General features: G+C 32.3%; 2 protein-coding genes and 2 non-coding genes across 5 annotated transcripts; 2 read left to right on the top strand and 2 right to left on the bottom strand.

Annotated features, from left to right (window-relative positions):
• Positions 1-3,215: 3,215 nt before the first annotated feature.
• LOC101209051 (transcription factor TCP4) lies at positions 3,216-5,765 on the top strand. 2 transcript variants are annotated; one of them, XM_031884426.1, is made up of 2 exons: positions 3,216-5,277; positions 5,355-5,765. In XM_031884426.1, exon 1 carries the CDS (start codon positions 3,949-3,951, stop codon positions 5,236-5,238), a length of 1,290 nt encoding a protein of 429 aa, XP_031740286.1. In that variant the 5' UTR covers positions 3,216-3,948; the 3' UTR covers positions 5,239-5,277; positions 5,355-5,765. The 2 variants fall into 2 exon arrangements, with proteins under 2 accessions (XP_031740286.1, XP_004146031.1); XM_004145983.3 differs by having other exon boundaries at positions 3,220-5,277; positions 5,369-5,765.
• Positions 5,766-7,871: 2,106 nt separating this feature from the next.
• TRNAI-UAU lies at positions 7,872-7,945 on the bottom strand. The gene has a single exon. It is a non-coding gene; the product is annotated as a tRNA-Ile (tRNA).
• A 109-nt stretch (positions 7,946-8,054) lies between these two features.
• Positions 8,055-8,128, bottom strand: TRNAI-UAU. Its single transcript has one exon. It is a non-coding gene; the product is annotated as a tRNA-Ile (tRNA).
• A 2,145-nt stretch (positions 8,129-10,273) lies between these two features.
• Positions 10,274-13,341, top strand: LOC101205113. The gene is made up of 6 exons (XM_004146050.3): positions 10,274-10,997; positions 11,081-11,968; positions 12,056-12,175; positions 12,373-12,512; positions 12,596-12,806; positions 12,897-13,341. Exons 2-6 carry the CDS (start codon positions 11,312-11,314, stop codon positions 13,047-13,049), a joined length of 1,281 nt encoding a protein of 426 aa, XP_004146098.2. The 5' UTR covers positions 10,274-10,997; positions 11,081-11,311; the 3' UTR covers positions 13,050-13,341.
• Positions 13,342-13,677: the final 336 nt, after the last annotated feature.

Here is a 13,677-nt window from a genome sequence, read left to right on the forward strand (position 1 = left end):
TGTGAAAATAGTTTCAATTTTTATTAAAATACCATACACACATACACAAATAGTATCTCTTATTAACAAAATGAAAAAAAAAAGTTGTCATCAAGCACGTTTAGGTAGCCAATGGTCAAATGTAACAAATAATAATACTCCATTACTATCTATCGTTCTAACTTATTTACAACAATAATTTTTATTTAACTGTTAGGTAAAAATTATCACAAATAGAAAGATGAAATGTCAATAATTTCGTAACAATTAGTGTCCTTTTTGTTTATGTTCTGTCTGCATTAAAATTTCGTGAATAAAGTAAGATAGTTGATTGGACTAGCTAATACGAAAAAGAGTTCAAATGAAAACCAATATTAAATAGAGGAGAAGACAACAATATTAAATGTTGACCACACTGTTATAAATACTATATTAAATTATTAATTAATTTAAGGACTTCGGTTATTGAATAAAAATAAATTTAATATCATATCTAACACATCAATTACCTATAATATAGACATAATTGTTGATATGTTTTACAAATTCTACCTTTAAAATGCTCCATTTTCTTTTAATCTCAATTAACAACTGAAAAACATTATTATTACTGTTTTTTAAAAAATGTAATTATACAACTAAAACAAGAATGACATTAATGCTTTAGTAAGGTAATAATTTAATCACTTGAAGACAGTTAGTCGTTTTCATGAACAATACTTTATTTATTTTGTAAAAAGACTATGTCCCAACAACAATGACATAAATGTTTACTAGTCGATATATTTATAAAATATAATAAAATTTTAAATTATATTAGAATTATTTAATTTATTTTTCTATATTTATCTTAATCTTATATAAATATCAATAAAAATATTAAAATTGTGTAGGTGAAGGATAAAATTTTTACTTATACAATTGAAGATTGTATTTATTAAAATTGGGTTAATCTCACTCAAACAATATTACATTCATATTATATTATACTTTGTTTCTATTTTTTTATAAAAGTATTTTGCATGGGATAATAGAAATTTCAACTCAGCTTCTAATTTAGGGTTGTGAGGCATGAATATGTGAAAAATGTGGATATAAATTTAATCCTATGATTAGTATGAATGATATGCATATGTTATATTTGTATATATAAATTAATTTGTTGTTACTTTATTGTATTTTTTTAGTAAGAAAATTTAGTAACCACATGCATGCGCGTGGCAAAAAAAACAAATACCATTAATTTAAGAGACCATGGTTTGGTTTAGTTTGGCATTAAGTACTTTTTCTTTTTGGTTTTCATTTGATTAATGATTTAATCATCATCTTAGGTTAAATAATACCAAATTTGAATAAGGATTGAAAGTGCAACTCCATACATATATAAAGTTTAATTTAATTTTTTTAAAAATACTTTAAAATATATTTTGAAAAAAATACTTCTATTTAATCTTAAATTTATAGGATTAGGTACGTTTGGTTCATGAGTATCTAAAATAGATACTTTCAGTCCTTGAACGCTAGAAAACAATTTGAAGTCGTCTGATCTCCCTCCTAATAGAATCGTTAAAACAAATAGTGTAGCATTATACATATTGAGTGGAAAAAAGTAGTCCACCTTTGCTTTTAAAAATCAAAAGCAATATTACTATCTAACATGACATGTAAGTTGTTTACCTATTGCTATTTTTGTTTAGTACGTTAACGTGAAGTTATCTTAATTAACTAGTTAAATTCGACAAAAGTTTGAACCTCGTTTTTACATGTTGATTTTTTTAAAGTCTAATTAGCTAGAAATAACATTTAGGATTAGCGTTTTAATTAAAAATGTCAATTTGATGGACCACTTATGATGTTTTTATTAAAGAAAGACTTATTTTTGTTACGCATTTTTTTACTTTGACGTAAAAATTTGCACTTATGATCTTTGGGACGATAAATAAAAGTTGATTCATTGAACTTATACACGATACAATTGGTTGTATTTGAATCTTTAAAGTAATTGCATCATACAAATCTTGGAATGTAGTTTTATTATAATAAAATGAAAAGGTATTGAAGTTAATGATAATTATTGTTAATGCTATAAAATAGAATTAAAAATCTATCAACAAATAGGTCTAGATATATACTATAGTTAAATATGGTCTATATATATGCTATAGATTAGAACTTTAAAATCTCCCACCACTTTATGTTGTATAACCAAAAAAAAAAAAAAAAAGTCATAGGTATATTTAATGCAACTAAGACATTGTAGCCTTAGGATTTGGAAGTCCACATGTAGATCAGCTATTTGTTTTTATAATGGGATGTAAAGGTAATTTGTGAGTTCAATCCTAAAATGACAAAATTTATATAACATTTAATACTACATACCTATATCCTATGTATAGTTGGAAACAAATAGAATTGAAGAAAAAAATTAATTTAGGCAACTATATTCAATATCATGTCTGTAGATCAATAAGTGAAAATGCAGTATATTGATAATAATGCATATAAAAGTATTGAGGAGGATAAAAATTGACATAATATCCGATTAAAGAAACAAGTGGTTTGATTGTGTTTTACAATAAAAATGAAAAAGTATAAGAGGAAGACAATAGTTGTGTAGAAGTTAGTTGATGTGAACAATTACATAGTATGATGAATACAAGTTTGAAAAAGAAATGTTGTTCTTTTTATAATAACAATGGTAGCAGAAAGAAAAAAAGAAAAGGGGCGTCAATGTCATACCCTTCCAAGTTCCAACTGCCACAATCAGGTCCTCTCATAGGGGCATCCAGAAATGTATACTTTCCCATCATTCATCATCACGTTTCCCATAATGACTTTTTTCCCCATCTCTCATAACCCCTCCCTCCGTTTCTTTTTCTAGTAATTTCTTACACTTTTCCTCTCCTTGGAAGTTGCAATTCTCTTTACTCACTTTCCTCTCTTGTCCATTTGTTTTCGCATGTGGGCTTCATTTGAATTCCAAGAAAAAATTAAGTGTATCAAAATCGATCTAATCAAAGTAAAAGCAACCTCTGTAGATTAAACAAATTTACAAGAGATGGAGGGTAGGGTAAATTAAAAACTGGTAGGGGTCAGTTCTGTTTGAATTAATATTATAGGCTTTTTATTCCTTCTCTCAACAACCAAAATAATGATTATTTATACCCTCTCTTATTTATTTATTTATTTTCTCACAACTTCCAAAAATAATTACAACTCTCTACACTCTCTTTCTCTTTCTTTATCACAGCTTCCAAAAATTATTATTACCTCACACACACTCTCTTCCATTTGCTTCCAACTTTCGGTATAATTATATTTTTTTTCCTCTTTCACTTTCTCCGCTTCTTCAATTTGTTCTCTTTTTTTTTTTAAGGACCCTCTCATTCTTATTTTCTTCATCTTCTTCTTCTCATTTTCTTTTATTGCACTTCCAAAATGGATTAAATCGCCGTGCAGTTGGACGATCGGTGGCAGCAAACCACATACAAACTGATGAATATTGACCGTCGGAAACCGATATGTCGGTGATGGACGCCTATTTTTGCCCGAAGCCCGCTCGGATCACCCTTAGTGAATGGGAAGAATATTGAATGGAAGAGCCCTTTTGGAGAGGCTACAGAAACATAGCTTATAATAATGGTGGGTTTAGTTGTAGTGGGTGTTACGGGAAAGTGAAGAGAAATTGGAATAGGAATCAACAGTCGATTAAAGCTGGAAGAAGGGTATTTCAAGGGATTGAGCCTGGATTCTCAATCGAATCATCGTCGTCGTCATCTTCAACGGCGGTATCGGAGTCGGGTTATAAACTTCAGTCATACTGGGGAAGAAGATGAAGAAGATGGTGAAGCAAACCTTCAGTATTTATATACGACTTTAGACGACTCACGTGAAACTAAGAAGCGTTCTTATTTTCCGCCGGTGTCGGATTCATCTCTCGTTGGGTGGAGCTTTCAAGATGAAGGTAAAATGGGAGAGTTCAGTAATCAACGCCCGGCGAAATCAGCAAAACCGGGAATAAGAACCGGAGGTGATGGAGGTGGGAGTGAAATCGTGGAGGTTCAAGGAGGCCGTGTTGTTCGTTCGATTGGAAGAAAAGATCGTCACAGTAAAGTTTGCACGGCGAAAGGACCGAGGGATCGTCGTGTTAGACTCTCCGCCCACACTGCCATCGAGTTTTACGACGTGCAGGACCGCCTTGGCTATGACCGGCCTAGTAAGGCCGTCGATTGGCTTATCAAGAAGGCTAAACCCGCTATAGACAAGCTTCGAGAGCTTCCCGGATGGAATCCAAATGTTTTGGATATGAGTACCCAAAAATTGACAAAGCAGGCAGAGAAGAATAGCGAAAATAAAATTCCAGTTTCTATTCACCCGTCGGAGGAAAGTGCCACTAGAATCAGTAATCGAAGAGCAAATTTTATGGTCGGTGACGGCGGAATTTCCAAATGTACTATGCAAAATTTGCAGAATATTTCGACAGAGGATAACCATAATAGCGACAACTCCAACTTTCTTCCACCATCTTTTGATTCGGATTCGATTGTCGATACCTTCAAATCGTTTTTACCGGTGACTACGGCGGCAGCGGCAGAGACTCCGTCGTCGATTTTTGAGTTTGACACGTTCCCTCCGGATTTACTTTCCAGAACCAGTAGCCGAACGCAAGATCTAAGGCTCTCCTTGCAGTCTCTTCAAGGCCCAACATCGAAGCTTGAATCCGAACAAACTCAGCAAAACGACCATCTCTATTTCTCTGGAACAACACCATTAGGTTGCTTCGACGGATGGTCGGAGCAGCAACCCCCACCGACCATGGAAATCAGTCGATTCCAGAGGATATTGCAATGGAGCACAGTGAGTGCAGATCATAGTGGAGGCGGAGATGGCAAAGCTGGAGGTGTGGATGGAGAATTCTTATACAACTCGCAACCAACAAGCTCAATTTTTCCTCCACCATCTCCGCCGTTGCCAATTCTGCAACCGCTATTTGGAGAAAACCAGTTGGTTTCTCAGAGGGGACCCCTTCAGTCCAGTTACACGCCCTCGATTCGCGCTTGGATAGACCCGTCAATCGCCTTCATGGATAATCAGCAGCAGCTAAGTCCACCGTCGATCTACCAATCTTCTTTTTCGGGTCTTGGATTCGCCACCGGTGGATTCTCCAAGTTTCTGATTCCGACGCGAATCGCAGGTGAAGAGGAACATGATGGTATTTCTGAAAAGCCATCCTCTGCTTCCTCCAACTCCCGCCATTGAATCTGCTTAAACAGCGGCTTAAGTCTCTCTCCCTATTTTGTAAGAAACTACGTTATATCAATAACCAGTTTACTCACTTCCAAGTTTAGTTCTAACACCATTTATTTAACTGGAAGTTCTTTACTCGCAGGACTTGTTCATCGTTAACTAACAAAGTCAGTGAATAAGCTGCTTTCCCATTGATGGCTTGTTTGCAGGGAGCAGAATTTGGGTCGCTTTCTCAATGGCTTACTTTGTGGGAAGAAGAAGAATCCTAAAACTATATCATCAGGTTTCTTCATTCCCCAGTTATCTTTCTTTCTGTTTATGTTTTGGTTTTTCTTTTTCCTGTTTGAAAGCTTGCCTATATCTATCTCCATTTCAGAGGTTTCTATGCTATGGAGTAGTATCTGTTTTTTTTTTTTCAGTGTCTTTAATTTAATGGTGTATTTTAATGGCAAAGACACTGAATCTATCTAATCTTGCACAACATTCTAGTCTTCGTTGTAATAATGGAAAATCCACTGCCTTTTCATTGATTTCACCTATTTGGTTTGTTCTTATTGTTATGGAAAACTTGAATTTGATTACAAAGTTTTTGTGTCTTTAAAGCTCTGATATTTAGGATTATATATAAAAGGCTATAAATGCTCTCAAACTAGGAAGTTTTCCCCAAATGAATGCCCTCCTTCTAGTGCCATTCTTAGGAAAAACTATTCAATGTTGCTACATATGATTGCATCCTAATAACCATTGGATGTACTTTCGAAAAATTGCATACCCTTAGTAACCAATTAGATGCTACAAAATTTTAGCTTCATTGCGGTGGTCTCCTTGAATAATTTCTTCATTCTTGACCTATTTTATGAATGCCACTTTAAACTATGAGAACATGAAAATCTAGGTTCTGTAAAGAGTTTCAAGCGATCCTCATCCAATCCAAACTTTCTTCATACCAGACATTTCCTAAGGCTTCAACTTCCCCTAAGTGGTAGATTTGAGATTTCCTTAAGCATGTTCTTACAAGCTGTGAGAATTTGTTGTGAACATTTCTTCTCTAACTATCCAAAATACTATAAGAAACTGAGGAATGTTAACATCAGCCAAAATCACTTTTGAGATGGTGAACATTAGAAATGAGGATTTGAGTAACCTATTGTAGAAGAATTAGATATACAGTAAAATTTAGAAGATGTATGCCATTAATATGGTGTTTATGGCTATTCTGACCACTGCCTGTTTTTTTTTCTCTTATGTGCTTTTCTTACTGAATGTCTCCTGTCAAAGTTAATGGCATAGCATTTACTCATATGATATCTACAGTAGTTGATATATCGTAATTCTAGGAGATAGCAGTATTTAATGTGCCAAAGTTGATCCCTATTTTATAACTTATAGCAGTTTTTAGTCGAACGAAAATTCAAATCAAATCTCTTACTTCATGATCAAGAGTATTACTCTTTTATAGTTGTGCTATGCTTGCGTTGGTCATTCGAAAAATACTTTAAACTAATGAAATTATTTTTATGTATTTTGATTTTCCATCCAAATCTAATTCTATTGATTATGATGCCGTACATTTTTTTTAGGGTTAGAGATTTGAACTTTGAATTGTAATACAATACACTTCACACAATCAAACTCAACTCCAAGCTTTAGGGTCTAATTCTAGTTTTCAAACTTGGTGAAAGAATTTGAATTTAAAACTCAAATTAGAGCGAGTTTTGAATCCTTAGAAAGAAAAGCAACTTTGAAATTTATATTATTCTTGTTTATTTCACTTTTTTTTCTTTTTTGAACAGTAATAAAATTGAATCTTATCTATTTTTTGAATGCTCGAATTTTAAGAATTTTGGCGCTTACAAATCATTTTATAAAGTTGGGGCTTCCTCATTGGTGATGCTTATTATTATTATTATTATTATTATTATTATTATTATTATTATTATTATTATTATTATTATTTGTAAATTGATAATAGCAAAATCTACATGTTTACCTCAATTATATTTTTAACATTAATTTAAAAGTTTAAAATATTGGCTTGATTTTATTTACAATTTTTAGTTTAATTTACATCAACCTAACAAAATCCAAAAACAAAAGTTTATCAACTTGGAAAAATAATCTCATAATTTTTAGATTTGTCCTTGAACGTTAGTTTATCGGAACAAAAGTTTATCAACTTGGAAAAATAATCTCATAATTTTTAGATTTGTCCTTGAACGTTAGTTTATCGGTCATTTTTTACCTTTTTCGATTTCTTCTTTTTCATTTTTTTTTCTTTTATTTTAAAATGATTTATTAATTTTCTTTTATTTTAAAATAATTTATTCTTTTATATCTTCACTATTTTCTGCCAAACTATTTAAAGCTATTTCACTATTGTTTTCAATCTTCTTCCTCATAGTTGAAGTCTTTTCCTCATTTTTAAAATGTGTTTTTAACATAATTGACATAATCGTTTAGCATGTTTCTAACGAAACCTCATATTTGAAGTCTTTTCCTCATTTTTAAAATGTATTTTAACATAATTGATAATCGTTTAGATCATTTACATTGTACTAGACAATTGTTTATCACCATCAATACAATCGAATATCATTCATGTAGTTTGTAGCAAAAAAATAAAAAGGATTTAGACAAAAAACAATTGGTCCCGGCGGGGCTCGAACCCGCGACCTTCGGCTCATAAGACCAACGCTCTAACCAACTGAGCTACGGGACCTCAGACATTTAGTAAATAGAGAAGGCACAATTAGTCTTAAGAGACAAGAAAACATGAGGCAAAAGAAAAAGATTTGACAAAGTTGAAAGATCAAACAATCAATTCAAATTGGTCCCGGCGGGGCTCGAACCCGCGACCTTCGGCTCATAAGACCAACGCTCTAACCAACTGAGCTACGGGACCAATACATAAATGAATGGTTAATTTAGATTTTTAATTTTTAAAAAGGGTTTTTTTCAATAGTAATTACAAATACAAACTATTTACCCGTATGAGAAAAAACCACTATGGAACAAAGACTACTATACTTGATTCGATCATAAAATATAAATAGTTTGTCAATTTTGTCATTTTTATCGGTTCATTTTAAAAACGAGTCAAATGGGAATTTTGGAAATATATTTCATGAAATTTGTAATCATTATTTAAACATCTTACACCAAAATTAACTTAAAATTACTAAACTCAAAGGTTTATCGAAATTATTACTAAATTGTAAATTTAAAAAATACATAAACTAAGATTGAATAAATTTCTTGTTTAAGAGTAGTATTAAAGACTATTTATTATCATACTATCCTATATTTATATTCGATCAATCATAAATTCGAATTACAAAAACAAGATAGGTTAATAAGACATACTTCTTTTTGTAATAAATAAGCTCAACTTATTTAATAAATATCATACGTAGTTATTTTGATAAAATAAAATTTATTGAGCATGGTTTGAGAACTAATTATTTTGAACAAATCTTTATTTGCTTAGCTAAAAAATAGATGTTAAGCTTAAGATTAGTGATGGTTCAAAGAATATAGGTTAAGAGTACAACTCAAATAAATAACAAACGTAGTCCTTAAAATTTTATATATTATCTCTATTCATAACTAAACTTAAAAATATGTATAATTAAATTTTGAATTTTCAAATTTTGTATCCCCTGCATATTTAAACTTTTAATTTTCTATTTTGGTTTTTTAGAATTAGGCCTGAAAGCATTATTTTCATTTATTAGTTTATATGCAATGCTGTAGATGTTTTTTTTCCAAATTCAAAACCAACATTTGAAAACTAAATAAAAAGAATAGATTTATTTAGTAATTATTTGATTTTTAAAAATTAAATACTCCATCTATCTCTAAATTTGTCTATTTGTTATCTACTTTTTTTTTTTTGTAAGTTAAGTCAAAATTTCAAAACTATAACAAATGGTTTTTAAAAAATTGTTTTTGTGTTTAGAATATCCTTGAAATTTCAAGTCTTGTATTTAAAAATGAAATAAATCATCGTATGAAATTGAGATAAAATATATATAATTTTCTAAACTAAAAAAAATCAAATAGTTATAAAATAAAGTCATACTTTTCAAAAGATTGTACGCGTTACAAATGAAATATGAAAATGAAGGGAAGAAAACGAACACATTTTTCAAAAAGCCATGGAGCCTAAATGTTATATTCTACATCAATTTTAGTTATGTGTGGAGTAAGGTTGCAATTTTTTTTTATGATTAAAGGTATATGCTAAATATTACATTAAACCTTTTCAACTAGTGAGAAAATTAGAACTTCTCCAATATAATAAGTAAAATTTAAAAATTGAGTATGTTAAATTGCAAATACAGTAATATTATTTTAAAGGAGTTTTTTTTCCTTCTTGAAAAGTATAACAAATTGGTAAAATATATACATTGTATAGAACAATTTTGGAAATAAAAAAGAGGCAATAGGCCCACAGTGCAAAATAACAAAAATATCTTCGTGATAAATTGGTCACACACGCATGAAAAACTTGGTGCACGGTTGTTTAGATATAGGTATACGATTGTTCAGATCTTGGTATGCAATCGTGAACCAAGATCGTTTAATTTTGGTACATGATCGTTTATCAAGATCTAAATGATTTTTATTCAAGATCGTGTACCAATGTTTTTTTTTTATATTGGTATAGGATCCTGAACCAAGACCGTTAAGATATTGGTACATAATTGTTTAGGTCTGAAAGATGAAATGTATGAGAGACAACTTATTTCTTACTAACTGGGAATATGAAGAAGTGAAAAAAGGAAGAAAAAAAGGAAAGAGAGATGACGAAGAAGGAATAAATTTTGTAAGAGGAAATGGAAAACATGAATAACAACCAGTGAGAATATGAAAAAGAAAAATAATATGAAGAGGAGATGAATACATCGCAAACAAGAAAAAGAAGCGAAAGATGGTTGGCACTATTCAAGGGCAAACCAGAAATTTATGAAAATAGCATGAGCTTTTTCATTTTGTTACACTCGAGGTAAATATTTTAGTTTTTTTTTTATATATTTATGAAAATTAACCTATTTTAAATTGTAACTTGAAAATATTTGCAAACATAATGTAATTTTACTATCTTTTGTAAATTTGTTTTAAAGAGCAGAATTCAAATAGACCCGTAGAAAAAATCTCAAAGCACTTAGAACGACACATAAAAGTTCATGCACAAGTATCGAGACTAATTACATAAGGAGGTTTCAAATGAGGCTCTATTCAACTCACGTCAAATATGGTAGATAACAACATACCAAACGGCATTTTGGAGTTTACGCCGGGGTCGATTCCCTTATTAACAAAAAGATAAAATATATTTTAGAGAAAAGAAAAAAGAAAAAATAAGAAGAGAGAAAAGGGTAAGTGTATGAAAGGAAGAAAGAGATGAATTGCATTGCATTGCATACAAATGTTTGGAGGAGAGGTATAAAAGGAGAGGAGCCCACAAGTTGGATTCCAAAAGATCATTCCTTTCCTATACAAAACAAAACAAAAACAAACCCAAACCTAAAGTGATGAATTGGGTTGTAAAGTTGGCTTGGCCTTGAGCTCATTTTGGAACTATAATCCATAATTTCAGAGAGAGAAAATCTCAAAAATGGGTTTTAGATTTACATGGAAAGGAACCCACTTAGTAAATTGTATTTGTAGCACAACGAGTGAATTTGATCTTCGTCAGAGTCGGTCTAGGAGTGAAACGAGGAGTAGAGCGACTATTTTGGCGATATAATCGTTTCCAAAAATTCTCTGTATGTATTCTAATCTAATTTTAATCTTTCATGTTCTTGATCTTCAACTGATTTGATTTCCCCCTCCCCTTCATTTCTCTCAGACATGCAACTGGATTTGAGAAGAATCTAATTCCCTCTCTTGATCTTTTTCATTTCGCTTTGGTAGCTTCGCTTTCTCACTTTTTTTTTTTTTTTTTTACCCCCCCCATGTGGGTTCTGTTTGTCGAGAGTCTCTTATGCTTTGTTAAGTGGAAATAGTGACTTTGTTTCAGATGGATTAGAAACTAGGATGTGTTTGAATTTTGGTTTGCGTTTTGAAGTCTAGATGGAAGATGATAGGAATGGCAGAAGAGGAGCAAAAACAGAGGTGTTATAATAATAGATTTGGGAGTTTTGGGACAATTGGTGGTATTAGTGGTAGATCTTCTTCTAAGAAACTTAAACCAAAGCCTAAGAAAGTTCCACAAAGAGGACTTGGCGTTGCACAGCTTGAGAAGATTAGATTAGAGGAACAACAGAAGAATGATGCAGCTGCTGCAATTTTCTCATCTTCTTCTCCATTGTCACCAACCAAATCCTCCTCTTATTTGTCTTTACCGATTCCTAGTTTTCTCCAATCAAACCGATCATCATCTTCGTCGTCTTTCCCTTCGTCACCTCCGGTGAATCTCTCCTCGTCCGCCTCAATGTTTGGGCCACCTCTGCCTGTTTTAAACATGCATGTTAAAGATTCTTTCACTGTTCCATTGATGGATCAAGCAAATAGTGGTGGATCTGAAACTGGGTTGTCTGCAGTTACAATTTTGGAGCAAGGAAATGCTCTCAAATGGCAAAATTCTTGTGATTACTATCTTGAGAAGGAAAATTATGGGGTTGATCCTGGGTTGGCACTTCGTTCAGATTTTGATTTCCCTTATGGAGTTAACCCTGGCTTGCCTTCTACAAAACTCCTGCAAAGATCACAGGAAAATCAAGCACCTTCTCCCATGGTAATGCAGAAGCTTTTTTTGTTTTCTTTGACTGTCTATGCAATACCTCTTGAATAAGGAGACTGATTTGATTAATGGAACTTGCAGGTGAATCTGTCATCAACAACTTCAATGTCTTCTGGTCTTAATGTCCAGATAGAGCCCCCTTCAAACCAAAGCTATTGTTATGGCAACTACTCAACCATCTGGCCAGACAAGGAAGAGAAGGTGACTTCAATTACTTTACTTGGATTTATTTTCATTATGATTGTGTAAATAATTCAGCCACCACTGAAAAATGCTGTGCATTAGTATATAGTTTGACTCATGGTCAAAATAAGTGCTGTAAAGTTTTGGAACTCACCACTGAAAAATGCTGTATTTGTCGAAATGTGTGAATGATTGTGTGAATTATGTACATACAGATGTTCGGCACGAAGAGATTGCCTCGCTTTTCTCCAAACAATCCAACTGAACCGGTGTTTGATCACAACTCTTCCTTCACTGTTCCAAATAGATCCGATGATTCAACATCACATGGCAATGGAAGCGCACTGAGTTTTCGGTAAGACACTGTCTGATTTGATCATGCTTTATATGCTTTAGATATGGTGCCATAGTTGCCCGAATTGTTTTTCCAATATGCAGAGAGGATCGTGCTCGGAGCTTAACATGCGTATCTGCACCGAGTTCCTTGGAACACATCAAAGACGATGACTTTAATGGAAACTTCCTTACCCTTGCTTCTCTTGCTACTTGTTGGACATCATGTTCAAGCTCTAAGATTGCTAAGTGTCCTCCAACCTATCCTCTTCTTCAGAATCTTAGGAATTCCAATTCGGAACCACATTCTTCTCAGGTAAGAAAAGAGTGAGTGAGTGCATAATGGTTTGTCCTTTGATGTTCTATCATTTGCTGAATTTCATTTTTTTTTATTGATATGTCAAAGGGAGGATTAAAACCTGTCAGATTGGCCGAAAAGCAGCCTTTCTATAGCTTCCTCCCACCTGCAGAGACAAAAACTGGGAAAGAAACTGCCATTTCTAAAACCAAGTGCAATGGGGAAGTAGGAGAAATACTTGATCTAGATTTGAAGTTGTAGAAGCTAGAGCTTAATGTTATGTTGTAGCCACAGTGGTGGGTGTTCATACAATAGATATCCTCATTGCTACAAAACCTGTATGTTACCCTTTTGCAAGCTCTGTTTTTGGTTAAACTAGATAGGTTTAAATTATGCTGTTTTGTGTAAGAAACCCAAAATCCTAGCCTGAAGTTGGTTTCTTGGGTACCTTTTTCTGCTATTAGTTTTTTGTTTTTCATTTCTGCAAACCACAGTTTTGATGTCAGTTTCAAAGTCAAAAAAATTAAAAACTAGATTTGAAATTCTGATCTCCTGTTCTATTTCTAACATTTCTCTCTTTACCATTTCTTTTCCCTGTTCTTTGCAAATTCTCTTTCTCAAAAACTTAACCTTGTAACTTCGATCTTCTCTGTAGTATTGTATTTAGCTTTTCATACCACTTAACAAGGAAACACTAGCTCAAAGTACACTAACATGAGAAATAGTGTAACAAGAAAATTTATCCTTTCGAGGACTAATCTCTTCAAAAGAATTCACCACCCTATTACTATCGAATCACTAATATAAAACCATTTGGGGATATGTTTGTTACAAAAATGATTACCTACGCCTACAGAAATTCAAAATGGATAGTGTTTTTCTTCCCCAA

Source organism: Cucumis sativus, chromosome 4 (genome assembly GCF_000004075.3).
Source record: "Cucumis sativus cultivar 9930 chromosome 4, Cucumber_9930_V3, whole genome shotgun sequence".
NCBI lineage: Eukaryota > Viridiplantae > Streptophyta > Magnoliopsida > Cucurbitales > Cucurbitaceae > Cucumis > Cucumis sativus.